General features: G+C 37.8%; 1 protein-coding gene across 3 annotated transcripts in view; it reads left to right on the forward strand.

Moving 5' to 3' along the window:
- The first annotated feature begins 3,869 nt into the window (after window positions 1-3,869).
- The window catches only part of atp9b (ATPase phospholipid transporting 9B), an 89,814-nt gene continuing 67,909 nt past the window's right edge, over window positions 3,870-25,774 (forward strand). The window contains exons 1-7 of one of the 3 annotated variants that reach the window (XM_036567609.1): window positions 3,870-3,971; window positions 4,665-4,763; window positions 10,472-10,492; window positions 15,354-15,527; window positions 21,034-21,184; window positions 22,948-23,061; window positions 23,223-23,331. In XM_036567609.1, coding sequence (XP_036423502.1) covers window positions 10,488-10,492; window positions 15,354-15,527; window positions 21,034-21,184; window positions 22,948-23,061; window positions 23,223-23,331 — 553 coding nt within the window. In that variant the 5' untranslated portion in view covers window positions 3,870-3,971; window positions 4,665-4,763; window positions 10,472-10,487. The remainder of the gene's footprint in view (window positions 3,972-4,664; window positions 4,764-10,471; window positions 10,493-15,353; window positions 15,528-21,033; window positions 21,185-22,947; window positions 23,062-23,222; window positions 23,332-25,774) is intronic. The other 2 variants (XM_036567610.1, XM_036567608.1) reach the window with 2 other exon arrangements.

Raw genomic sequence — 25,774 nt, forward strand, 5'->3', positions numbered from 1 at the left:
AACACAATTGCAGGAAGATAGGAGGACAACCAGGTTACCAGCAGTAACGTAGACTGCAACTAGCATGTAGTACCTTTGATTTAAACTTTGTATCCAATACAGTTTTAGGCAAGGTAGTAGATTTTATATGTGAAGGAAAATCTAAATCAAATTATTCTCACAATATGTTTTTTTTTTATCTAGTTATCTCTGAAAGTAAAGTGTTGTGTTCATTATGTCCAAATCTTAAAGCTATTCTATGTGATTTCATGACAATAAAAGAGGTCCTGTTCTAAGACTGAAGGAAAAGGTTGTTGCTAAGCAAAGTTACCCCACACAAACAGAAGAACACATTACGGAAAGGATTTTGAATATATTACAGAATATCTATTTGCATTGTTGACAAGCAATCAAATAAAAACACTCAACTGTGTCCATTTGACATTGGGTTTGCTGTAATTATTATTATAGATATCAGAAATCATTATGGACATTGCTTCAGAAAATGAAACCTAATGGGTGTATAACAACATGCTGCACCTCAATAGGCTAATGTGAGAGTCCATAGGGGTCCTGACCACTGAAGAACAGGGTAAAAGGGGGCAAACAAAGTATGCAGAGAAACAGATGGACTACAGTCTGTAACTGTAGAACTACAAAGTTTACCTATATAGTAAGTGGAGCTGATAAAATGGACAATGAGCGTAGAAACAAGGAGGTGGTCATAATGTTATGCCTGATCAGTGTAGATAAAGTATCTCCACAGCATTTCTTTAAAGGTGAATTCAGGGTCATTCAGAGTGGTTTGGTGTGAAATGGTTGATTGTAGAGACTCAGATTTCTTTACAGTGGTGGTGATAGGAACCAGGGGTCGCCATGACTACAACACAGATATAGCCATTTTATTCTCTATCCATCAGTGAACCTACACGTGTCTTCTGAGCTTTATATGTAATGTTGATGGTAATGTAAACTAATTGGAAATTTTCCCCCAAAACATCATGCATATACAGTCGTATGCAAAAGTTTGAACACCCTCTGGTCAAATCATTATTTTCTTTATTTTCTAAGTGAAGATAAGCTAACACATCATCTACAGGGAACATTTAAATAAGGCATTTGTCTGCACATTTTAGTTCACTAGTTCTATTTTTATTTTTTTTTATTTTGTTTAAATAAAACCATCAAATATAAAATGTGACTTTTGCACAATCCACATTTTATATCTTTTTCCCCCAATTTGTTGAATTCAGCAATTGTGTATTAAATTGCGCAGAACTGTGTTCTCTGTAGTGGATGTGTTAGCTTTTCTTTGAGGTTTTTATGTAATGCTGCTGATGATAAAATAGCAAAAATTGTTTCAGCACTGATTTTTCTGTCTGTTCTAACCAATCAAAACAAAATATCATGATGCATATCATGTACCGTGAAATTATCTTCAAGTATTGTGATGTTATGTTATTGTCATCATTCATCCTTTACATTGTTTTCCACAAAATTCCTCCACACTTTTAAAAAAGATGGTTCTGCAGAGTTCTTTAGTAAAGAAAATGGTTCTGTATAGAACCATGAACACTCAAAGAACCCTTTGCATGTTTAAAGGGTTCTTTGCATTATGAAAGATGAAACGTTCTTCAGACTGATGGAGAATGTGCTGTAGATGGTTCTCTAGAACCTTTTTGAAAAATGGTTCTATACAGCACCCAAAAGGGTTCTTCTATTACTTTGGTGTCAAGCTTGTAACAGTAGAAAAACCCTTTTGCGTGCTATATAGAACTTGTCAAAAACAATTCTGCATAGAACCGTCTATAGCACATTCATGCACACTGTCCATCAATTTGAAGAACCCTTTGTTCATGGTTCTACATAGAACCATTTCTTTACTAAAGAACCTTTGAGTTAACATCTTTTTAAGAGTGTATAACAGCAAAAAATGCACTCTTTAAATAAATCAGCAACATACTCTGCTAAATGCAAGTGTCAGCAGGAGGGGTATAAAGCCCCCCAGCACTGGATTGAGCAGTTGAGCTGTGTTCTCTGCAGTGATGGAGCTCCATCTAATACCTTTGGGATGAGCTGGAGTGATTCAGAACTGACCATCCAACATCAGTACCTGACCTCACTAATGCTCAATCAAATCCTCACAGCAATGTTCCAACATCTAGTGTAAGGCCTTCCTGGGCAAGTAGAGGCTGTTACTGCAGCAAAGGGGGACCAACTCCCTGTTAATACCCTTCATTACAGAAGAAACACTGGGTGATTTGACGAGTGATTCCACGACTGTGGTGCCAATTATTAAAGATTAAATTATTTTTTTTTAACATTGACTCAAAATAATCTCTCATCTCAGAAACAATTAGGTTTCCTTGCTAACTAACAGCTTAAATGAATTACATGTTGAAAAAGTAACAGGGTTTGGTTTTTAGCATAGAATTAGCGAATACTTAAAATGTGGTTAACTAGCATCTTTTCAGATAGAACAAAAAGGCCATTTTAATGATGAATTTTATTTTTTACAATTAATAATTTACTTTGAATCTATGATGTGGTTAACAGTGTTGAACTTTCAAAGTGATCCAACCGGTCAATGTCACAGTGTGAACATAATGCAACTTTCTGAACATGTGAGTTGTGGAATATTCCAGATATTAATAGAAATGAATGTGTTCAGGAAACAGGGTGGACTGAGTGTTGTAGAGTATATGCAAAAAAAAAAATATATATATATATATATGTGTGCGTGTATATATATATATATATATATATATATATATATATGCATAGATATATATATATATATATATATATATATATATATATATATATATATATATATGTATATTGCTGTTGTCGGAATAAAACATCGTATCTCCACTTTTTTTTTTTTTGCTGTTTTTCAGTTTTGTACATAATTTGAAAATGCCTGTTGCCCTTTACATTGTGTAAAATTTCATTATGAATGGACCAAAAGAAAAGGCCCAAAAAAGTCTTGGAAATAAGTCTGGTTCCATTGATTTACATTAGAAGTAAAGTAGGTTTTTTCCTTCTCCTGTAGTTACCAAGTTACCATTTTGGGGATACGAGGTTTTCTTCTGACAATAGTGATATGCGTACACACACATATTTATATATATATATATATATATATATATATATATATATATATATATAAACATACATATAAACCTCTAATAGATGACTCAGGAAGTAAGTGTAAGCTCTTAAATGAATTCAAACATTTATGTAAAAACAAAAACATTTTTAAAGCATTTTGAAGACTATATTTCAAAGACGTGTATTATAGTCGGCTAGAACAGGCAGAAATGTGTTAAGTAAGTTCAGAACCAAAAATATCCAGCTAACAGCGTCATGTGGGCAGCATCCTGTGACCACTGATGAAGGACTAGAGGATGACCAACACAAACTGTGCAGCAGCAGATGAGCTATCGTCTCTGACTTTACATCTACAAGGTGGACTAACAAGGTAGGAGTGTCTAATAGAGTGGACAGTGAGTGGACAGTGTGTGTAAAAACCCCAGCAGCACTGCTGTGTCTGATCCACTCGTAACACACACTAACACACCACCACCACGCCAGTGTCACTGCATTGAAAATGACCCGCCACCCAAATAATACCTGCTCTGTGAGGGTCCGTGGGGGTCCTGACCATTGAATAACAGGGTGAAAGGGGGCTAACAAAGTATGCAGAGAAACAGATGGACTACAGTCTGTAATTGTAGAACTACAAAGTGCTCCTATATAGTAAGGGGATCAGATAATATGGATAATGAGTGTATAAACGAGGAGCTTTTAATGTTGTGGCTGATCGGTGTCTATTTTTTTTCTCCACTGACAGAAACGGCACCTTCGCGTGACGTCATCTTGTACACATTGCATTGCATTGCAGCCAAGATGGCTGACAGCATCCCTCTGAATCCAGTCCGGAAGAATTCAAAGAAAGCCGCTTATTACAATGCTGGCAGGCCTGTCAGGTTAGACCACAACATTTTCTGGAATGCGGAAACATGTTTTCGATGATCCGTTCGGGCTGTAGTGGCTTAAAAATGTTCTTTTGCCGCCGCCGAAGCCCGTATTTCTCGCTAGGCGGCTGAGCTAGCGCCGTTGCTAGCTAACCTAGCTTTCTCTGTGCTCTGTCTTCTTAATTTCAGCTGTCAGTAAAATTTTCGCCCAATTTTATATTAAACAGCCCGTCAGATGTACGTTAGATACATTCAACACTATATTTAGCTGCGGTAACTCCTGTATAAGTTAGTTGTTAAGAGGCTGAAGTTGAACTTGTTCGAATTCCCCGTTCCACCTTAAATGGTTCAACCGTTACGTTCTGTTACTCGAAGTGCCTGAATGTAACGGCGGCACCATTTAAGGTGGAACGGAAAATTCGAACAAGAAGCCAGCTTCAGCTTCGTCTTGTTGATGTTTTATTGAGTGTCACATGAGTTGTTAGTCATCATTACCAGCGCTGTCACTCACCAGCTGTACAGTTCAGTTTTTTCCCCTTTAAGTGCTCCAGCCGAACAAAAATAACAGGACGACGTGTTTAAACTTCATTTAATGTGTTCAACACGATGATATTGGAGACGATGGAGAAATTGGTGGATCATATGATTGACTAACTTTTGTGTAGTAGTCATAGTTCATTTATCTTTCCACTTTTCTGCTTACAGGCCTCCTGTATTTGTGGAACTGGTGGCTGCGTTTCTGAGCTAGGCACACCTTTAAAGAGAAACAGTTGATGCTGGGTTCAGATTCGGGTTCAGATTCAGGTTCATTTCTCTGTGTTGTCTGTCCTCTTGTTGCTGCAGGAAGAGCTGTCTGATGCTGATCATGCTAAAAGGGGAATTCCACCAATTTTTCAAAATTTCTGCAGAGTTCCATCCGTCGTTCAGAGATGTTTTGATGTAAAATGGTTTGTTGTAGAGAAACCTACAGACTCTGATGTCTTTACAGTGGTGGTGATAGGAACCAGGGGTCACAACGTCTACAGCACAAATGTAGCCATTTTATTTTATCATCCAAAACCACCAGTGAACCTAGATGTGTCTTTTAAAGTTTTATATGCAGTGTTAATGATGGCATAATGGTGGGAAATCTGAAAAAATAAATAAATAAATAAATATATATATATATATATATATGTATATGTATGTTTCTGGGGCTATTTTGCCTTACAATGCCCTGCATGTACCCCTCTGCAGTGAGTGGATTAAAATGGAATAAGAAGACGTTTTAGGCTAAAACCTTATCACAACACTATCTTAAAACAATGTCTCAGACATCAGGCAGCATATTCATAACCATTTTGTTTAATATTGACCAGGATATATTTTGGTTTTTTTCTTCTGAATTTACATGACCAAATCGTAAGGCAAATTATTCGGTAACTGCGTGAAATAAATGTACATTTTTATTTTATTGATGTAAAAGCTCCCCTCAAATTAACAGAACATGTGTTTTATGATCACACATATTGGTATATGCTTACAATTTACTGCTGAAAGCCAAAAATCTTAGACGCTCTTTGTATTATTTTATAAAAATTGTTTTTACAGAGCAGATCACTGAAGAGACGCCATCTGTTTATAGTTTATAGCCCAAATTTGTGAAAAAATGGGTCGACTTTCAGTAGAAAAAAAAGTTGTGAGTTCAGCTTCTTTTATTATAAGGGTTTAAAATTACATCACCCAGCTATTTGACTGGAAAGAAGACAGTTACAGCTCTCATACGACCCCCACCTTTTGAATGTAGCTTATGAAATACGAAAGTTATGAAGAATATGACGAAGTGCGTTTTGGAACCACCAGTGGTCCCAAGGAGTTGAAGAGGTTAATAAACTTGTTTGTAAGGGAGCTTTTAGAGGAATTTAACTCTTCAGACATTTGGTTCCTATCACCACCACTGTGAACAATTCTGGCGTTGTTAGGGAAACTTACTGAGGCACCAAAATGTAACTGTTGCACCATTTAAGGTGGAACGGGAAGTTCAAACAAGAAGCCAACTTCAGCTTCGTCTTGTTGATGGTTCATAAAGAGTGTCAGTTGCGTTGTTAGTCATCAGTACTAATGTTGTGGCTTACCAGTCATTAAGTTTTCTACCGTAAAGTACTCCATCCGAACAAAAATAACAGGACGTCTTCTCTGAACCTCATTTAAATTGTTCAGTGCAGTCATATAGCAGACGATGGAGAAATTGGTGGATCATATAATTAGTTAATTCACTAACTTTTGTGTAGTGCCTAGTAGTCATAGTTTATTCACGCTTCCGCTTTTCTGCTTACAGGCCTCCTTTAGTTGTGGGACAGGTGGCTGCATTTCTAAGATAGGTGCAACTAAGATAGGAACTGAGGAACAGTTGATGCTGAGTTCAGGTTCATTTCCATCTGTTGTCTCTCGTCTTGCTACTGCAGGCAGAGCTGTCTGATGGTGATCATGCTGAGCTTAAGCCGTAGGCATATAGCTAGTCATTATGTATCTGGAAGGCTGGGATTGTTCCTTATAGGATTGTAGCCTAATCTGTAGTGCTCCATCTGCTATGTCATTAATGGTCACAGTTAGGTCTCTCACAATTATTATATGATCGCCTAATCACAATTATTTGAGACAGTTGTGATTATTTGAGATGATGGCAATTATTTAGGCTGACTACAATTACTTTCTATTAGATTTTGCAATAACATTAAGCTGCAACAAACATAAATGAATTGCATTTGGTGGATTAAGGCAAATAAATAGAAGAAAGCAATAAATGCATTCATTGAGACACAACATGACAGTTCCAACCTCTTGGTGCTCTAAGTTCAACACAATAGTAATCTTTGTTTATTTGTTAGCTATCTAGCTGATTTTAATGTTTTTGTCATGCATTCTATGAGAGTTCTATTATAATAACAATGAATAATAATATTAATTATGATTATAAAATTAATAATCATTAATCGCAATTATTAAATTGACAATTGTTAGCTAAATATTCATGATTGTGACAGCCCTAGTAACAGAGGTTTTCTTTTGCACTCATTTTTTCTTTATGGTTGACTTTATAAAGATCTGTTAACAGTACTTGGTGCAGGGTCGGACATTTTGTCTGACCTGTGTTGGGGTGATAGCCATCATACTGTATGTATGTACTATTGTAAATGTACAACTAGGTAAACAAAATATGCGTACAACATTAAAATGTCAATATTAAAACATATATTACTCAATATTAAACACAATATTGAAAATTTCTGATAAAATCCGTAATAATGTCATTTTCTGCTAAGTATTCAGTTATAAAGATTACATTTGATTGCCCATTGCAATGACTTTTGCCATTGTATCATTCTTAGTCTGATTTGTATGTTTCTTTTACATACAGTGGTACTTGGAAGTTTGTGAACCCTTTAGTATTTTCTATATTTCTGCATAGATTTGACCTAAATCTTCATCAGATTTTCACACTAAAAAAAAAAATAGTGTCCTAATAGTAGATAAAAAGAACCAAATTAAACAAATGAGACAAAAATATTAGACTTTTATTTCATTTATTTATTGAGAAAAATGATCCAATATTACAGATTTGTGCATGGCAAAATTATGTGAACCTTTAGGGTTGGCAGATAATTTAAAGGTGAAATTAGAGTCAGGTGTTTTCACTTGAAGCTTTCAAGCACCGCCGTACCTCAATAATGAAAGATGCAGTGATAAATGAGCAAAATATGCAAAATAAAATGGCTGTTAATAACATTTATAGTGAAAGTCAACAAATGATAGTAGTACAGTAAATGTATATTGAAAATGACTGCATTTGAAACATACAGGCAGAGCAGGTTAGTACTTCTCTCTTTTTATCTTCACTGACTATAGCTGAGCCAAACAAGAGTTTTAAAATGAATGAGAATGAGAGCAAATATCTGTCAGATGTCGGTAATAGACAGAAACACATTCCCGTATGAGGGTCTGCTTCAGACAGCAGGCTTTTGCTCTGCTTCAAATGTGGATGCTTTTAGCTCAGACAGATGACAGTCGTGTAACGTTGACACAGATTAACTGGGAGATGAAATTGGAGAGAAGTTCCCTGTTAGGTAGTAACTTTGCCATGAAATGTTTTAAGCCATTTTTGTAGGGTGAGAGTTTTTAGTTGAGGACATTTCTGCATCCGCGATGAAAACACGAGAATAATAAGGATTTTTTTTTTTGCCGTTTGGCCTAAACCACCACTTTTGGTGCTAATATGCTGTCAGTGTAAACAACTTTAAAAGTCTAGTTTTTATTTGCTTGATCAGAATTGAGACCTCAGTCACAAACTAATGCTGTTCATGTCAGATTGAACTGAATGCTTGGCGAAGTTAAGGTGGCACTGAGGATCAGTGGAGTTAAACAGTTTAGCTACAGTTTGAGTGTGGAATAACTCAGCTTAGTGAAACATAGGCTAACATTTGACACTGAGTTAAGTTATAATAACCTTTGTATTTGTTTTCGTATGATTATTGTGCTTTTTCGACTGTTCCTCATTGCTCATGTTAGCTGGCTAGTTTCTCTCGCCCTCTGCAGCTTTACTTCCAACACAACTGAGCTGGGTTTATCCAGGTTTGCTGGCAGATAGAAGCACTTCTGTACCTAACAGTGGGCAGTAAATAGTTATTGTGCTAAATTGCATCACAATACTCTTGTCTCACCTTATGATGGGCATGGCCGGGATTTCTAGAGCATTATACAGCAGTTAGTTCTGGCCACGCAAGCTGATTGGTTGAGAAGCGTTCTAACCGTGCTGTTATTTCGCCATAACATCACGTGTTTTTCACAAACACTGTATCGCGCCGTTGCTGTAGGAGACGCTCAAGCCATTTGAACATTTTTACTTTGCCACAAACAGAAAATGGACACTTTTAAGATCGCATTTGACCGACAGCCGATTTGGTCAGACTCTGAAGATGAGACGACACTAAATTCCCAAACTGTCGTCACCACTGAGCAGCTTTTCAGTCGGCAGCTGTGACAGAAGAACAGCTAAACAACCTGGAATCAGCCAGAAATGAACCCAACACCATTCGCCAAACTAAATGGGCTGTAAGATGCTTTACAGACTGGCTGGAACAAAACAACATTAATATTCCATCCATCCATCCATTATCTAAACCGCTTATCCTCCTGGGTCGCGGTGGGGTGCTGGAGCCTATCCCAGCTGTCATTGGGCGGAAGGCAGGATATACCCTGGACAGTCCATCGCAGGGCAGACAGACGTACACATTCACACACTCACTCACACCTAGGGGCAATTCAGCATGTCCAGTTGGCCTGACTGCATGTTTTTGGACTGTGGGAGGAAACCGGAGTACTCGGAGGAAACCCACGCAGACACGGGGAGAACAGGCAAACTCCACACAGAAATGACCCTGGTCACCCGGCCGGGAATCGAACCCAGGCCCTTCTTGCTGTGAGGCGACAGCGCTACCCACTGCGCCACCGTGCCGCCCAACATTAATATTGATCTGGCAAAAATTGACAAAACTGAGCTAAACTTGATATTGTGGCAGTTTTATGGCTCAGTCTGATTTGGTCAGACTCTGAAGATCAGACTACACGTTTGGCGAATGGTATTCGGTTCATTTCTGGCTAATTCCAGGTTGTTTAGCTGCTCTTCTGTCACAGCTGCCGACTGAAAAGCTGCTCAGTGGTGATGACAGTTTGGGAATTTAGTGTAAGGAGCTGGAGAACGAACTGCCAGCTGTGCAGCGAGTGGGCGGAGCTCGTTACTCTGACGTAGCACCAAGCTGCTCGTTAAGGAACTATAATTTGGCGGAAGAAACTGCGAACATTACAACATACTAAACGCTGCGTTCACGGCCCAGTTTATTAATTTATTACTTTATTTATTTAACTGTTGTATAAAAGCAATAGAACACTCAAGGTTGTGATGATGTATGGCACTCGACCAAATAATAGCCGTGAAGTTACTTCACGATAACACACTCCCTCTCGTGTTCTGTTGCTTAACTGAACTGCATGGGTCATAAAAAGACAGATATGGGTCTAGAGAGCCTGTAAACAGCAACAACATACACAAACTTCATATCAAGTAGCTGATTGGATGTCAGCCCATTATGGCATCATCTTCAAATTAATGCTATGAAAAAATAAATAATGCTATGAAAATTTAAAATAATCATTGTACTCAGTGATTCACTGTGCGTCTGTGAACTGTGTACCGTGCCTTTAAGTATTGTGATGTTATGGTAAATGTCATATTGCCCACCCTTAGCTGTACCTGATTTTGCGCTTCGATAGCAGCCAGGATTTTCCTGCTTTGACCTGAAAGGCGTAGTGTGAAGAAACATGCTTTTAGAAAGAGACTGCTGTAAATTGTGATTGTTTGCAGTTCATTATAGAAACAGATAGGCTTATAACAACTAGTGTAGCAGTTAAAGCAGATATACATCATCTCCTTTAGCTGTTGGACATTAATAGAGTGTTTCATTTTGTTTCATTTGCAGTGAAATTACAGCACACATGTGGTAGGTGCCTGTTTGTCACTATGTGTGTGTGTGTGTGTGTGTGTGTGTGTGTGTGTGTGTGTGTGTATTTTACCTATTTTTACTTTTAACTTGGACCCTATACTTTATTATGTTTCTTTTATTAAAACTAATGAATAAGAATTCCATTTTGTCACTACTAAAAAAATTATGAAACTACCAAAACCAAATGTTTCAGTAGTGATTGTTTCAGTACTGCAAATTTTAGCTCATTTTGAGTAGAACTCAGAAACGCTAGCAAGTACATGGCTAGCAAACACAGCTTTGAACACCTGTGCACACATAAAATGGTCATATTTTTATTTAAATACAAAAAATACTGTGTTTCAATAGTGACAATTCATAATGTTCCACACTGATTTTCAGACTTTGAGACACATTTGCTTCAAAACAGTGGGATCTACCTGCTCACCATGTGGTCATGAGGGACAGGGATACAGCCTCACTTTCTGCTCTAAAATGCAGGGGTGTGGCTAAAATAAGGCTCCACCCACAGACTAAAACTCTGTGTTTCAGTAGTGACATGAAAATGTGGGAGAGCATTTTGCTAATTAAAGTTTTTAATTTAAAAGTTAAACCCATGATAGATCTAAGTCTTTAAAGTTCACTTTAAAGGAAATAAATGTAACAAAATATAATTGAAAAACAAAACAAAACAAAAAATGTGTTATTTTTACAAGGGTAAAATCAGGGGTTAAGATTTGGAACAGACACCTACCAACACAAAGCATCCTGTAAATATGTATATATGTATGTATACATAATGTTTGTAATACATAGTCATATATAACATATATTAATAGAAATATGTTTATTTTACTACTATCTCAGTTTTGTTATCTTAAGCTCGTGATAAATCTAAATCTAAACAAAAATAAAAAAATATTATTATGTATGTACATAAATGTATTATGTAAAGTATTATTTTCATACGTATTATGTTTAGGAGTTAGAGTTTGGAGCACCTTCCAGTAGAGCGTACACTATAATTTATGATATGTGTATATATTTACTTCATTACTATCTCAATTATTACTTTGGCTTTAAATACATCATAACGTAATCCTTGTAAATATCTAAGGTCTGAATACTTTTTTTTTTTTCAACCAATTCGGAAGCATGGTCCATATACAAACGTGTGCAAAAGTTTTGGCACCCCTGTCAAATCACATATTTTGTTGACTTTCTGAAGGGAAAATAAATTAACATAACATTAACAGGGAATATGCATAAAGATATGCAGATCAGCAGATAAATAGTAATTGTGTAATAAAATGTGCCGAAGTGTGTTCTCTGCAGAGGATGTGTTCACTTACTTTCGCTTAGAAAATCAATACAAATATGTAATTTGACCATGGGGGGTGCAAACTTTTGAATATGGTTATGTTATTATTTATTTAAAACTATTTATTGATGTTTGTTGGATAAATTATGAAACAAATTCTCATGTAAATGTTACTTGTTGGGCAGACCCTGGAATCTAGTCATGTGTTTCTGAGTCAAAGTGGCAGTTTATTTTCCTATCCTGTCACAGTGGTGCTTTTCAAGGAGTTTTGGAGCGTTTTGGGGCTTTTCAAAGGATTTTCACATATTTTAAAACACTAAATGACAAACAAAGTAGGTCAGAGACCTGCATGAAGTTCATTCAAAATTAGGACCTACAGACTACAATTGGGAACTGACGTTAGTTGACACATAATAGACGAGTAGATGTGCCATTTTATCTTATTTTTTAACCAGTCAAATTAATTTGGCCTGTCAAATCCTTGCTTTAAATTTTACACTGGTGCATTGTAGTACCCAAGAAAACCCGTCCGTCACGCTTATCTAATTGCTTGAATTAAATTCATAGCTTTGATCTACTCTGAGAGAGGACAGGCCTATAGAGCTTAAGTGGAGGCGATGCTCTAATCGGTGGGCTGATGTGTGGCTGGAATCTGATATCCTCAGGAGACTCGGCCTGTCTCAGTGTGTCACAATAGCTTTCTGCCACACAGCACTGGAGATGTGTGTGAGAGTGTGCAAAGTGCTCTCAAATTAACGCTTGAGCTTTTCTTTCTTTTCTTTCTTTTTTTGTTTCCCTCCAGGACTGCCTTGTGTAGAACCCTTAATGCTAAAGGTTCTGTGTTCCACAATCCACAAGATGAACTGGAATGAGCAGTTTTGTCTGCAGAATGTTCTTCACACAGATGAACATTAGAAAGAGTGGCTCTTCAGAAGTTGTTGTAATGGAGTACTTTGATATTTATGCCTATGTAGCCTGAAAAGATCATAAAGCGAGCATAAAGAGAGAGCTTCCTTTTAGGGCTCCACCGATATACAGTGCCTTGAAAAAGTATTCATACCCCTTAAACTTTTCCACATTTTTTCATGCTACACCCACAAACTTAAATGTATTTTTATTGGGATTTTATGTGGTAGACCAACACAAAGTAGCAAGTAATTGTGAAGTAAAAAGAAAATTATGCATGGTTTTCCATGAAAAGTGTAGCGTGCATTTGTATTCAGCCCCCTGTACTCTGATACCCCTAAATAAAATCCAGTGTGACCAATTGCCTTCAGAAGTCACCGATTTAGTAAATAGGCACCGTGTCAGTTGGCCGATGACATTAGCCAATATCGACAGTGAAAATATCAGCAAAAATATGCCAGTAATGACCACCTTCACCGCCTCAGTGGTAGGGTGAAGCCTGTCTGGATTAGAGCACTAATTTGAGGTGATAATGTCAGTTTTAATGGCCCGGTTCAGTCCAAATGCTTGTCTTTCTACTCTGGACTGATACCTAGCTGCTCTCCACTGCATTTACTTTCACGCTTTCTGTCCAGAGCTGAAAGAAATGTTGTAAAAGAATAAAATTAACAGCACAGCTGAGTTTAGTGCAAACTTGGGTATGAGCGGCTAAAAACTACGTCATATAGGATCTAAAACATGGTCACTCCTCCCTCACCTGACCAAAAAGCTGTTTTCAATTTTTAAGAGAACGTGGTTTTAAAGACGCTGTTTACTCTGCTCTCCTATGCTGCTCATCACTGACATGTTCAAGCCTGGTTGCCAGATTGGGCCCAATGGTAGGGTGAAGTCTGTCTGTATTAGAGCTCTAATTTGAGATGATAATGTCAGTTTTTATTGTCCAGTTTAGTCCAAATGCTTTTCTTGCTGCTCTGGAGTGCTAGTTAACTGCTCTCTACAACATTTATTTCCAGGCAGTCTGTCCAGAGCAGAAAGAAACTGCACCAGGAATTAAATTAACAACACAGCTGAGTTAAGCATGAACTTGGGTATGAAGCAGTTTGTGAGCACCTAAAAAAAACTTGTATATGATCTAGAACAGGGGTGTCAAACTCGACCTCTAAAAGGGCCATATTAAAAAAATCTCAACAAAGCTTTGTTTGTTTTATTTTTACTTTTATTTTTTTACTTTTATATTTATTTTTGTTTTTTATTCAAAACATGCCAGAACTACAGCGGCAAAAAATAGGCACTGAACACTTGAAATTGTTTTAAATAAAAACAAATTGTTTTATATAGAAGAGTGGACTACATTAGCTGCAGATCACTGTTAAACCTCTTTAAATGTCCCCAGTGTACAGTAGTTTTTTTAACACTGCCCATTCGCTTGAACTGGACACCTGGCATCTTTTTTATAGTTTTTATTTGTGGTGCTGTCCCATAGATAGTTGTTGGGGAGGGGGTGGGAGCACACATTACGTTGCAGTGCATGCTGGGAACTGTAGTGCAGCCCGTGGTGAAATGGGCTAATATTAACAGAAGATTAAAATAATAACAAAGGCCGAGTAGGACTGTGCCACGGGCCTGACTTGGCCTGCGGGGCTTGTGTTTGACACATGGGATCTAGAACACACTCACCTGACAGGAGCTGCCCAAAAGCTGTTTTCAGTTTCTAAGACAGCTTGTTTATAAAGACGCTATTTCCTCTGTGCCACTCTTCACTGACACGTTCAAATCTGGTTGCCAGATTGGGGAGGATCCCTTGGAATAGTAGTTTATGATGCTTGCTATGACAGTAATTGTTTATCAGTCATGCTTTTCAATTAATTTCAAGTAATTAAAGTTCCATTAGTAATAATATTAATAATAATAATAATGATAAATCATATCTTTAATCTTTGGAACAAATACAGTCACATAAAACACACACACACACATCATCTAAACCGCATATCCTTCTGGGTCGCGGGGGGAGCTGGAGCCTATCCCAGCTGTCTTTGGGTGGAAGGCTGGGTACACCCTGGACAGGTCGCCAGTCCATCGCAGGGCAGACAGACAGGCAGACAGACAGACATACACATTCGTCACATAAAACAACGAAACGCATATTTTGAGCTTTTCTTCTTCTTGAATATTTTGAAAAATAAAAATATTAGTTGCAGTAATAGCAGGTGCCAACCCTAGCCTGCAAACAACAAACCAGACTGTAGTATGAAATGCGTCATATTGAGCTAAAAGCCAGCCTTGATAACCAAAAGATGACACAGCCAAGACATGATGCAGCTCTAAACTGGAATCCACCCTCTGATGTGTGGGGTTAGAGAAGGAACATGTTTCAAATATCTCTTTCTTAAATCCCTTTCTTCAAACAAATCACTGACTTTGTAATTAAGCAGGATGTTTCTACTGTGCATCGTGTTTTTCTTTATTTCACTTCACAGCGTGAAACTGTACCAGATCCAGATGTTCTTGTAGAGTTCAGTCCAGCTAATGATTCTCTGTAATTTGACTGCTTTTTTTTTGGTTTAGGTTTGTTGAGATTGTGTTTTTTCTTTGTCCCTCGTTGATTTGGTTCTCACACTCCTCACTCACATGACCTTCTGTTCTTCTCAGGTACCAGATTGAAGACGAAGCCTCAAATCTTGACGAGATGCCCTTGATGATGTCAGAGGAGGCGTTTGAGAATGATGAGAGCGATTATCACACGCTGCCCAGAGCCAGAATCCACCAGCGGCGCAGAGGCCTTGGCTGGTTCCTCTGTGGAGGCTGGAAGGTCCTGTGTGGAAGGTAGCTCATAGTTTTTCACTGACATACAGGATGTTAGCAGTTGCTTAACCCTTGTGTGGTCTTGAAGTGTTTGTTACTCAGTGGTCTGGTGGACCCACCACATTATTGTTTTTTTTTTTTTATCAGTACAGCCAGAAAAATTTATATAAATATACCAGATGTTTAAAATATCACAAGTGTCCAGCGTAGGGTTCTCCTTTAGCAGCTGTAGCCAGTCAGCAGCCTGTCCATGTTGTCCACCCTCACACACACACACACACACACACACATATACAAACACACAGACACACACACACTAACAGCAGGCCATGTAGGAGGAGAACAGAGTGAAGGACACAGCACCTCCACACTTTTATTCCCTGTGGGTTCACCCAACACCACGTGTAATATAAATGTGTGGGGGGTGAACAGAGTGAAGACACTGAAAATGGGCTACTTTATATGTTCTTCACAGAAAACGACAAAGAATCTGGGGTTGAAATAATAATAAATCACATAATTTCTCCTTTTGGTAAGCATTGTAAATGGGTCCCACAGACCCCAACACCACACAAGGGTTAAAAGAGCATTAAAGTAACACATAACACATTGTCTTTGTTCATTCATTTTAATGCTGATAGCTCAGAGCTGATGCAAAGCCTCGAGCTGAACTACACACACACACAGCACCGCTGCAGAGCCTCAGCTTGTGCATGTTGGTTCAACTTCTCGTGATGCGTGTCTTAGTCATTTGAGTCACACTGGCTAAAAGCAAAGTGCTAACTTTGTCACCTTTGGTACTCAAATAATCCATTTATTCTTAATCTGTGTCGTCTTCTTGTGTTCTCAGTGCTAAATAAAAAATAACATTTGATTTGATGTGAAGATTTCAGTGCGTAAAATCTGTAAAAAACAATTCTGTGCGGAAAAAAACGTGACTAAACTGTAATTTACCACAAGTTTCTGTTGTTTCCCTGTGTGCCCTCATTGACACGGCAGCTCACTGCTGTGAGTGGACAGTAAATGAAGTAAATCCCAGACTGCGGTTTAGGATTGCAGATCGGCACTCACAGTGCTCCTGCATACAAAATGGGGGAAAAGGCAAAAATAGTCTCATCTTTTAATGGAAGTTAATGTAAAGAGGTTTTATTCCAAGCAGTTTTGGAGCATTTCTGTTGAAATTGTCACACCTTTTTTTTGGGCAGTGACAATTTATAAAAGTCTGAAGTTTCTTCATATTTTAAATGGTCAAGATCTTAACAAAGTCATTCATAGAGGTCAGAGGAAACAGAATTCTGAAGAGTTAACTGCATCTAAAAGCTCCTTCACAGAAAGTTTGTACATGGTTATGAATGTGCTGCCTGAGGCCTGAGACATTGTTTAATGATAGTTTTGAGATACGGTTTTGGACTGTCCATTCATGATGACATGCAAGGTGCTATAAGGCAAAATAGTCCCTGAAGAAAACATTCTTTTTCAGATTTACTACAGTTTTACCATCAGTTTTACCATCATCAGTGTTACGTGTTAAAACTCAAGACTCATGTAGGTTCACTGGTGGTTTTAGATAGTAAATAAAATGGCTATATTTGTGTTGAAGTCATGGTAACACCTGGTTCCCATCACCACCACGTTAAAAAGTCAGTACATTTCTATTCTATAATAAACTGTTTCACATCAAACCACTCTGATTTACTTTGTTTACATCTCAGGGATTTAATTTATGCAGAAATGTAGAAAAAACTGTAGAACTCCCTTTACACTAAAACTGTGAGGGTTTGCTACTTGACCATATTGGTTGATATTATCGATTATCCAGTTTTTTTTTTTTAGTCCCTTAAAATAGATATTGGTGACAGTTTTGTCACAGTTTTATTGGCTCTAGTACACGCCTGTGGAGGTTTTAAAACAGCCCCAACATTAGCTTGGAGGTTATTAAAACCTCTTATTTTCCAGGGTATATTTTGGTTTTTCCGTCTGAATTTACATGACCAAATCGAAAGGCAGATTATTCAGTAACTGCATGAAATAAATGTACTTTATTTATTTATTTATTTTTTTTTTTGTAAAAGCTCCCCTCAAATTAACAGAACATGTGTTTTATGATCACACATATTGCTATATGCTTACAATTTACTGCTGAAAGCCAAAAATCTTAGACACTCTTTGTGTTATTTTATAAAAATAATTTTTACGGAGTATATAACTTAAGAGACACAATCTGTTTATAGTTTATAGCCCAGATTTGTGGAAAAATGGGTCGACTTTCAGTAGAAAAAAAAGTTGTGAGTTCAGCTTCTTTTATTATAAGGGTTTAAAATTACATCACCCATCTATTTGACTGGAAAGAAGACAGTTACAGCTCTCATACGACCCCCACCTTTAGAATGTAGCTTATGAAATATGAAAGTTATGAAAAATATGATGTAGTGTGTTTTGGAACCACCGGTGGTCCCAAGGAGTTGAAGAGGTTAAAAGTATTGCATAATTGTATAACTGCTTCAAACATCTATACGTTTTTCTGCAATGATCTATTACTTAGCAAACCCCTCTAAATGACCATTGAATTATGCAGAAATAAAAAAAATATTTTTTTAAAAGACAAATTTTTAATGAGAAAGAAATGAACCAGAAGAAAAGCTTTTGCATGGGAAAGGGTTTTAATTGGAAGAAAAGTTCAGAAAAAGGTTCTAAAGACTTACGTTTTGGTTTGTGATTGATGATAATGTCCTTGGCTAAATTCTGGACCCTTTGTGGTGCTTTATTACCTCTTCGTGGCTGAAAGCTCACGCTTTCTTTCTAGTGTTTTACCCAAAAGAGTAAATTCCCCACCCCGCACTGCTGGTGCATGTGCCGCAGACCTGTATGTTCACCTGTGTGCGTGAATATGAGAATGAGGGAGATAAAGCCTGCGCCAGGCCTGCTGTGAAGCTCTCTAACGCTCTGGTAACTGTGCATGAAATACATACACAAAAGCTAAGGTCATGTTTTTGGTTGAGTTCCTAGTTGCGCATCGTCGGCCAAAAGAGACTCGGGTCATGTGCCGTGACTGAATTTCAGCGCGGCGACTGCTTATCTGGTCCAGTTTACGTTATTGAAATATTGATTCTGGCTCATTTTTGAGTATTACTGAATGTTGCGGAATTGAAAGAGATGTGGATTATCACTCGTGATTGACCCTGTACATTCTCATTTGTTTATCAGCGATGCATCTCGGTTGTAAGCTGCGTATTGATTTTTTCCTTAATGAACAAATCGGATTTCGCACAGCTGACCAGTTTGATGCTTTCCAGTAATTTTCTGTGTGCTTAGGCAAAGGATTATGAAAGGAACAAATAATTCATGCAGAATGATTCTGCTTATTCAAACGGGCCACTTATTTAAACAACGTTCATTTGAGCAAATAATCTCTCTTATGAATCAGAGCGCTGGCACTTACAGACAGAGGGCAGATAGGCCAACACAAATATTATTGTATTTTTTCAAAGTGTATGTAATTTATTTTAATGCCAGCCAAACCAATCAGCATGACTGTGTACACTATCCAGAGGCCCAGCTCTCCTCTCCAGCAGCATGAGAGCGCGTAGAACACTTCAGGTAGAATGTAAAACAGATATAAAAGTCAACAAATGGAGCGCGTAGCTCGCTGTGTGACCTTCAAAGTGAGAAGTGAAAGTTCAGCATGCGCCGTTGTGCTTGGCATTGCTAAACGGCTGGTGGGGACCATAAGAGGGGCTTCTTGATTAGTTTTGTTCACTGTCGTTAGCGTTAAAGGAACTCGCATATAAGGTGGTAAGCTGTGACCTTTCCCTTGACTTCTCCCATGCTCTGTATTACATGTTTCAGTGTTAAGCCTTTCCCCCCTCACGCTTTTAGAGGGAAATTCCATCGATTTCTCTAAACTTGCTCATGATTCACCATTTCAAATTGATTGAAATGGCCCACTGTAAAGAGACTTTCTTTTCTTTACGGTGTTGTTGATAGGAACCACGAGTCGCAATGTCAGCCATACAAATATAGCCTTTATGTTTACCATGCAAAATGACCAGTTAATCTACTTTTGCTTTCTTAGTTTTTATATATAATGTCGATGATGGCAGTAATAGTGGTAAATCTGAAAAAAAATGTTTTTTTTCTGGGACTTTTTTGTCTTATAATGCTGTGCATGTGCCCTCCCCCATTTTAGGTCAAAACCTTTTCATAACATTTTGATGTAGTAACTTTCTGTGAGGGAGCTTTAATCATCAAAATTACCTTTAGGCCCAATCCTATTTCCTTTTTTTACCCCTACCCCTTGTTTTCAAGTGTCACCCTGCCCCTTGTTACTGAGTTACAGGGGGTGGTGGTTGAAATCTTTCTCTACAAAATTGGACCCTCAAATAAAAAAGAACATTACTTCATTAACAGCTACTAGCGCTGCTCTGTAGGCGACCCTGCCAGTCTGCAGTGACAGCAGAGGAGGGTAAAGTTCAGCTCGTCACTGCTGGGCTTTAGATACATTTAGGGAATCAAAGGGTGGGGGTGATTATTTATCATCGCCCACCCATAATTTTTTGGTTATATGAAGCTGAAGTCAGCTATTTATTACCTTCTCGTTCAGATTCTCCTGCGCCACCTTAAATGGTGCAGAGGTTACTTTCTACCGTCTCAGGCATCAGAACTGCTGCACCATTTAAGGTGGAACGGGAAATTTAGCTAGCTAGCTACCGAGACATCAGCATACTACTAGTAATTTTAGTAACACTTTACTGTAGGGTGCTGTTCATAAGGCAACATGACACTTACATAAGGTTGTCATGACAACTGACATAACCCTACATAACTATTTAAAAATATTTGTTCCAATAATCGTCATTTGCTATAAAGGTTACATTTGCCGGTTTTGATCAAAGTCAGCTAAAGTAGACAGAAGACGCCTGTTTTAATAAGCATTTATAGACAGTTATGTAGGGTTATGTCAGTTGTAATGACAAGCTTATGTAGGTGTCATGTAGCCTTATGAACAGCACCCTACAGTAAAGTGTTATCACAGTTTTTTTATACTTTTTTATTTAAAAAGGACGATAATACATTGAAGCAACATTAAACCAAGATAATAGAATGGCTATTGTAATTTATAACTGAGAAAATTCTCACATTTGTGTGTTTGTTTGGTCGTTCGCGCTGCCATCTTGCCTGTTTTTCTTTTTTTTTTTCTTTCCATAACGCTCTGTTTGGAGTGTGCCTCTGAAAGACCTCAGTTTTGAGGGACATGTAGCCCTAACACTTCACCCTACCCCTCTATCTCAACAAAAATCGAGACACCCTACCCCTAGATGTGAACGTGCAAAACGGAGGGATAGGTTTAAGTGGTAGGGGCGAGGGGCGAAATGGGATTGGACCTTAGTTTACTCAATAAATAGTGAGCACATCTTTTCACCGGATGTTTTGCATATTTCCTCAACCAAAATTGATTTCCAGAGCATGCAGTAAATTTTTGTGCTTTTCTAATGAGATACCTTCTTTCTTTTTCTCTTCTTGATCACAGTTGCTGTGAATGCCTGGCGCACACATGCCGGAGGAGGAAGGAGCTGAAGGCTCGGACGGTATGGCTTGGCCACCCAGAGAAATGTGAGGAGAAATACCCCAAAAACGCCATCAAAAACCAGAAATACAACATCCTCACCTTCGTACCAGGGGTAAGTTCACATAGAAGAAGCGACACGTTGGCGTATTTATCAGTAAAACTCAGCGGAGTTGTTTTCTGTTTAACAGCAGTTACGCCAGCAGTAACTCATGCCTGGCCCTTGCTTGTGTCTGACCTCACTGTTAAGACTGTTTAAAGTGAAATCTCTACCCATTGTCCTCAGAACAGATTTCCCTCTGTAATCAGGTTAATGTGCAACTATCTGTGAACTGAAGAGGTAGCAGCATTCTAACGTATCTTTTTCCATTCGATGTGTAACCGATCCGCTGTGTTATGACTGCTGGCTGATGTCTTATTCAGGGCCGTGCGCCTTGCATACAGTATGTGCGCCTGGCAACTTTATTTTCAGCTTGTCCTATGAATTTTGTATGAGGTAACCAGCGATTCGTCTGAAGTACGGCTAGGTAGCCAACTATATCTGATCGGTCCGCGAACAGGGAGAACACAAGATATCTGATCAGTGAGTGATTGGAGAGCAGAGAATGGAGTGCTTTAACGGTACTCCTAAACTAGCATAGCATGGCATGTAATTGCATAGCAGTTATAAGTATACAGTCTTATGCAAAAGTTTGGGCTCCTCTGGTCAAATGTTTTACTGATTTTCTGAAGTGAAAATAAGTTTTACATACGTCTGCAAATTCTAATGCACAGTTAATATTTCATAATTTAACATATTGGAAGAATTTGCAGAAGTTTGTGCACACATTTTATGTCTTGTTTTTGTCCAATATGTTAAATTCAGCAAATAAATAGAATTTGTAAAATGTAAATAGAAATTTTGTTCACACCTCATTTGGATGGTCCCCTATAGATGCGCTACAGACACTTAAATCAATAACAAACCTTCTGGTTGATTATCAACAACATTATGGTTAAGGTTAGGGTTAGGAGTCAGTGTAGGTTTTGCTTTGAGGTTAAGCTTAAGGTTAGGGTTTGAGATAGATTTAATAATCTCTTTTGCACACACTTTTTTTGCACATTTACATCTGCACGTTTTCACTTTGTACTGTCTGTTTTGTTCCATGTTGCACCATGTTGTTCCTGGAGGAATGTAATTTCACTCCATTGTGTACTTACATAGATGGAATGACAATAAAAGCCTCTTGACTTGACTTGACTCTTTCACATTGAATTTCTGAGCTGAAGTTCAGTTGCATTTAATGGATATTTAGTTGAACGTTACTTAAAGACAGACTGAGCATCTACAGTGGACCATCCAAATAAAGTGTTACCGAAATTTTAGTATATACTTCTGAGGAGATTAGATATAAGATAAACCACTTGCATAAGGAACGGAAAAGTAAAAGGAAAAGAAGTGACAAAGCAAGAGTTTCCAAAACTTTTCAGCATTATTGAATGTGTTTAAGATTACTTGGGCTGTAAGAAGGAGAAAATAAGACCAACTTCTAAAACTGAACTTTGGAAGTGTGGAAGTTTCCAAAAAACTGAAAGCAAGTCTCTTGAAAAGAATCGAAGCTGAAATAAAGGTAAAGAGTGGTCACACTAAATACTGAACAAATTTATATCATGTTTAGTTATTGAGGCTTCTGTTAATTTTCTGTTAAATAAATTAAATAAATGAGGGGTGATGTCTGACTTTAGCACAGTATTGTAAGCCATATTTGTTTGTTTGCTTGTTTGTTTGTTAGAAAATGAACAAAACTTATCATTTGACCAGGGATGCCCAGCCTTTCTGTCTTTTACATTGCAAATGAAATATAACCTTTTGTTCCTGTCTTCTTTTTTGTATTTCAGGTTCTGTACCAGCAATTTAAGTTTTTCCTCAACCTGTATTTTTTGGTGGTGGCTTGTTCGCAGTTTGTACCATCGCTGAAAATTGGCTATCTGTATACCTACTGGGCCCCACTGGTGAGTTCAGTTAACCTGAGACAGATTGTAATCCCTCACGATCTAATCCATAATTTTGAGTGGGATATGGATTATGTAACTGTGAGCTGTTATGAAAACCAGTGTCGCAGCTCTTCATGAGTCTAATTCTTTCACTCATTCTTGTTCTTCCTTTCACTCAGGGCTTTGTGTTGGCTGTCACCATGGTGAGAGAGGCTGTGGACGAGGTTCGCCGCTACAGGAGGGACAAAGAGATGAACTCTCAGCTGTACAGCAAGCTCACAGTCCGAGGTGACGCCTCAAGATCACTGTCTTCTTGTTAGCTAACAAAAACTCAAGATAGCAGACCTGGTTCTGGCCAATGAGAGCCCAAGATTGTTCTCCTGGTTCTAGATTATGATGTTGTGCCAAACATGTTATCATTTTAAATGAGCTAAAAGTTCGTTTTGTGATATACAGTACTGTGCAAAAGTCAGAGACCACTCCATCGTTTAATTTCCAGCCAAGATGGCTGTTAAGGACGTCATTCATTTTTTCAGAGAAGACAGAAAATAAATACATTTAACAGAAAGTTACACGAATGTGGAACAACTAAATATAATGTCATTTTGTCAGTATTTAATGTGTCCACTCTTTACCTTTGTTACAGCTTCCAGTCTTTTCACGAGACTCACTTTCTGTTTTTCAAAGAAATCTACAGGGATATTTTTCCACACCTCCAAAGCTCAGTCTTAGAAGTTGATTGTATTTTCTGCTTCTCACGATCCAAATAATCCCAAACACATTCAGTGATGTGAGGTCTGGACTCTGGGGTGGTCAGTCCGTTGTTCAGCTTCTTTGTTTGATGTGTCCGTCCCCTTTTCTCAGTGAGGTTCTTCTTGACAGCTACACATCCTTTCGGACCCATAACGCTGAGTCGTCTTCTCACAGTGGAAGGATGGACAGAAACACCTGTGGATGTTTCAGATCTGAAGCAGCTTGATTTTCTCCTCTCTCTCAAAGATGAAAGCTTTAAGTGCTGTTTATCTGATGGGGGCAGTTTTGGTGGTCTTCCAGGTTTTCAGGTGGTTGTTAGGAGCCCCATTTTTATATAGCTTTTAATCAATTTTTTAACTCCAGTTTTGGAAACTCCTGGTTTTTCACTTATTTTCTTCTGACTTTCTGCCTCCTTATGCAAGTGGATGATCTTGTATTTAATCTCCTCAGAAACATCTGAAAAATGAATAACTTGTACTTAATGGCTGTTTTGACTGGAAATTAAGTAAATGATGGGTGGTCTCTGACTTGCACAGTACTGCACACGGCAGTAATATGTCCAGATAGCACGGTTTTTCCATTCAGTTTTGATTCTGAATGTGGGCTTTTGTCTGTGTCAGTATGGTGATGTACATTGAGACCCCTATGTATTGATTTCCTATAATTAAGAGTGACTTGCCCTGTCTCAGCTCTGGTGTATGGTGTAGCTTGTGAGTGGATGATTATAGAGAGACGTGTTTATAGAGAAGGTCTCTTCAGACAAACAGACAGACAGCTCAGTGGAACAGGAGTTTGCTTGGACAGGCGCAGAGCAAAGAGACAGCAAACCATGTAGACTGTCTCCAGTTTCATTTGACGTGTCATCTGACTCCAGCACGTCCTCAAAATGAACAAAAAATGTGTCATTGAAGAGGGTGTCATGTACCGTGAATAGACACAAACTGCTGTCATAAATTGGTCTCTGACTGGTGGAAATGATACTTTTTGAAACGTAAATTGCTTTAGGTTTCTAGAACTTTTTTTGCACATTTCTGATTCATGTATTGGTTGTTATGTAAGAATTCTTAAAAAAAATAAAAATATCTATTTTGATTTGTTATTTAGTCTTTGGTTGTTTTACATATAGCAGTTTGTAGCAGTTATAGAATGATACAGTACTTTTAATACTATTTTCAGTACTTTCAAAATGTCAGCATGATGGAGTGATTGAGATGTAAACAGTCATCCAGAGTGGTTTGGTGTGAAATGGTTCAGTGTAGAGATTCAGATGTCTTTACAGTGGTGGTGATAGGAACTAGGGGTCACCATGACTACAACACAAATATAGACATTTTTTTACTATCCAAAACCAGCAGTGAACCTACACGTGTCTTGAGTTTTTAGATGTGATGTTGATTTTATATGTATTATTGAATTATTGTATTCTTTGGGGATTATTTTAGCTTACAGTGCCCTGCCCTGTAATGTGCTTTAAAAATCTGTTTTAGGCCAAAACCTTCTCAAAACTATCTTAAAACAGTGTCTCAGACATCAGGCGTCATGTTTGTAATCATCTCATAGTAACTTTCTGTGAGGGAGCTTTAAGAGATATCAAATGCTTCAGATGTCTGGTTCCTGTTTCCAAGTCTAAATGTAATTTTTTTTTTACTTATGATGATTTAATGGTCTTAATTATTTAATATTCAGATAATTTGAAAAATTGATAGAATTCCCCTTTAAATAGTGTTGTTTGTGACTGACAGATGTCAGTTTTCAGATTTTTTAAAACTGAAATTAACATCAGAAATTATTTATATCAAAAAAAACCTTAATATCAGCCAATTTATTAGTTAACTGATATATTGGTCAGGTCATAGCCTATATAACCTTCAGTGCAACATACGGCAAACGGTACATTCCAATAGATTTGTAATTTTAAGATCATCAGAATTGCATATATATTTCCTTAAATGTTACTGTATAGCACAATATACCAAAT

The sequence above is a fragment of the Colossoma macropomum genome, unplaced genomic scaffold (genome assembly GCF_904425465.1).
Source record: "Colossoma macropomum unplaced genomic scaffold, Colossoma_macropomum, whole genome shotgun sequence".
Taxonomy (NCBI): Eukaryota; Metazoa; Chordata; class Actinopteri; order Characiformes; family Serrasalmidae; genus Colossoma; species Colossoma macropomum.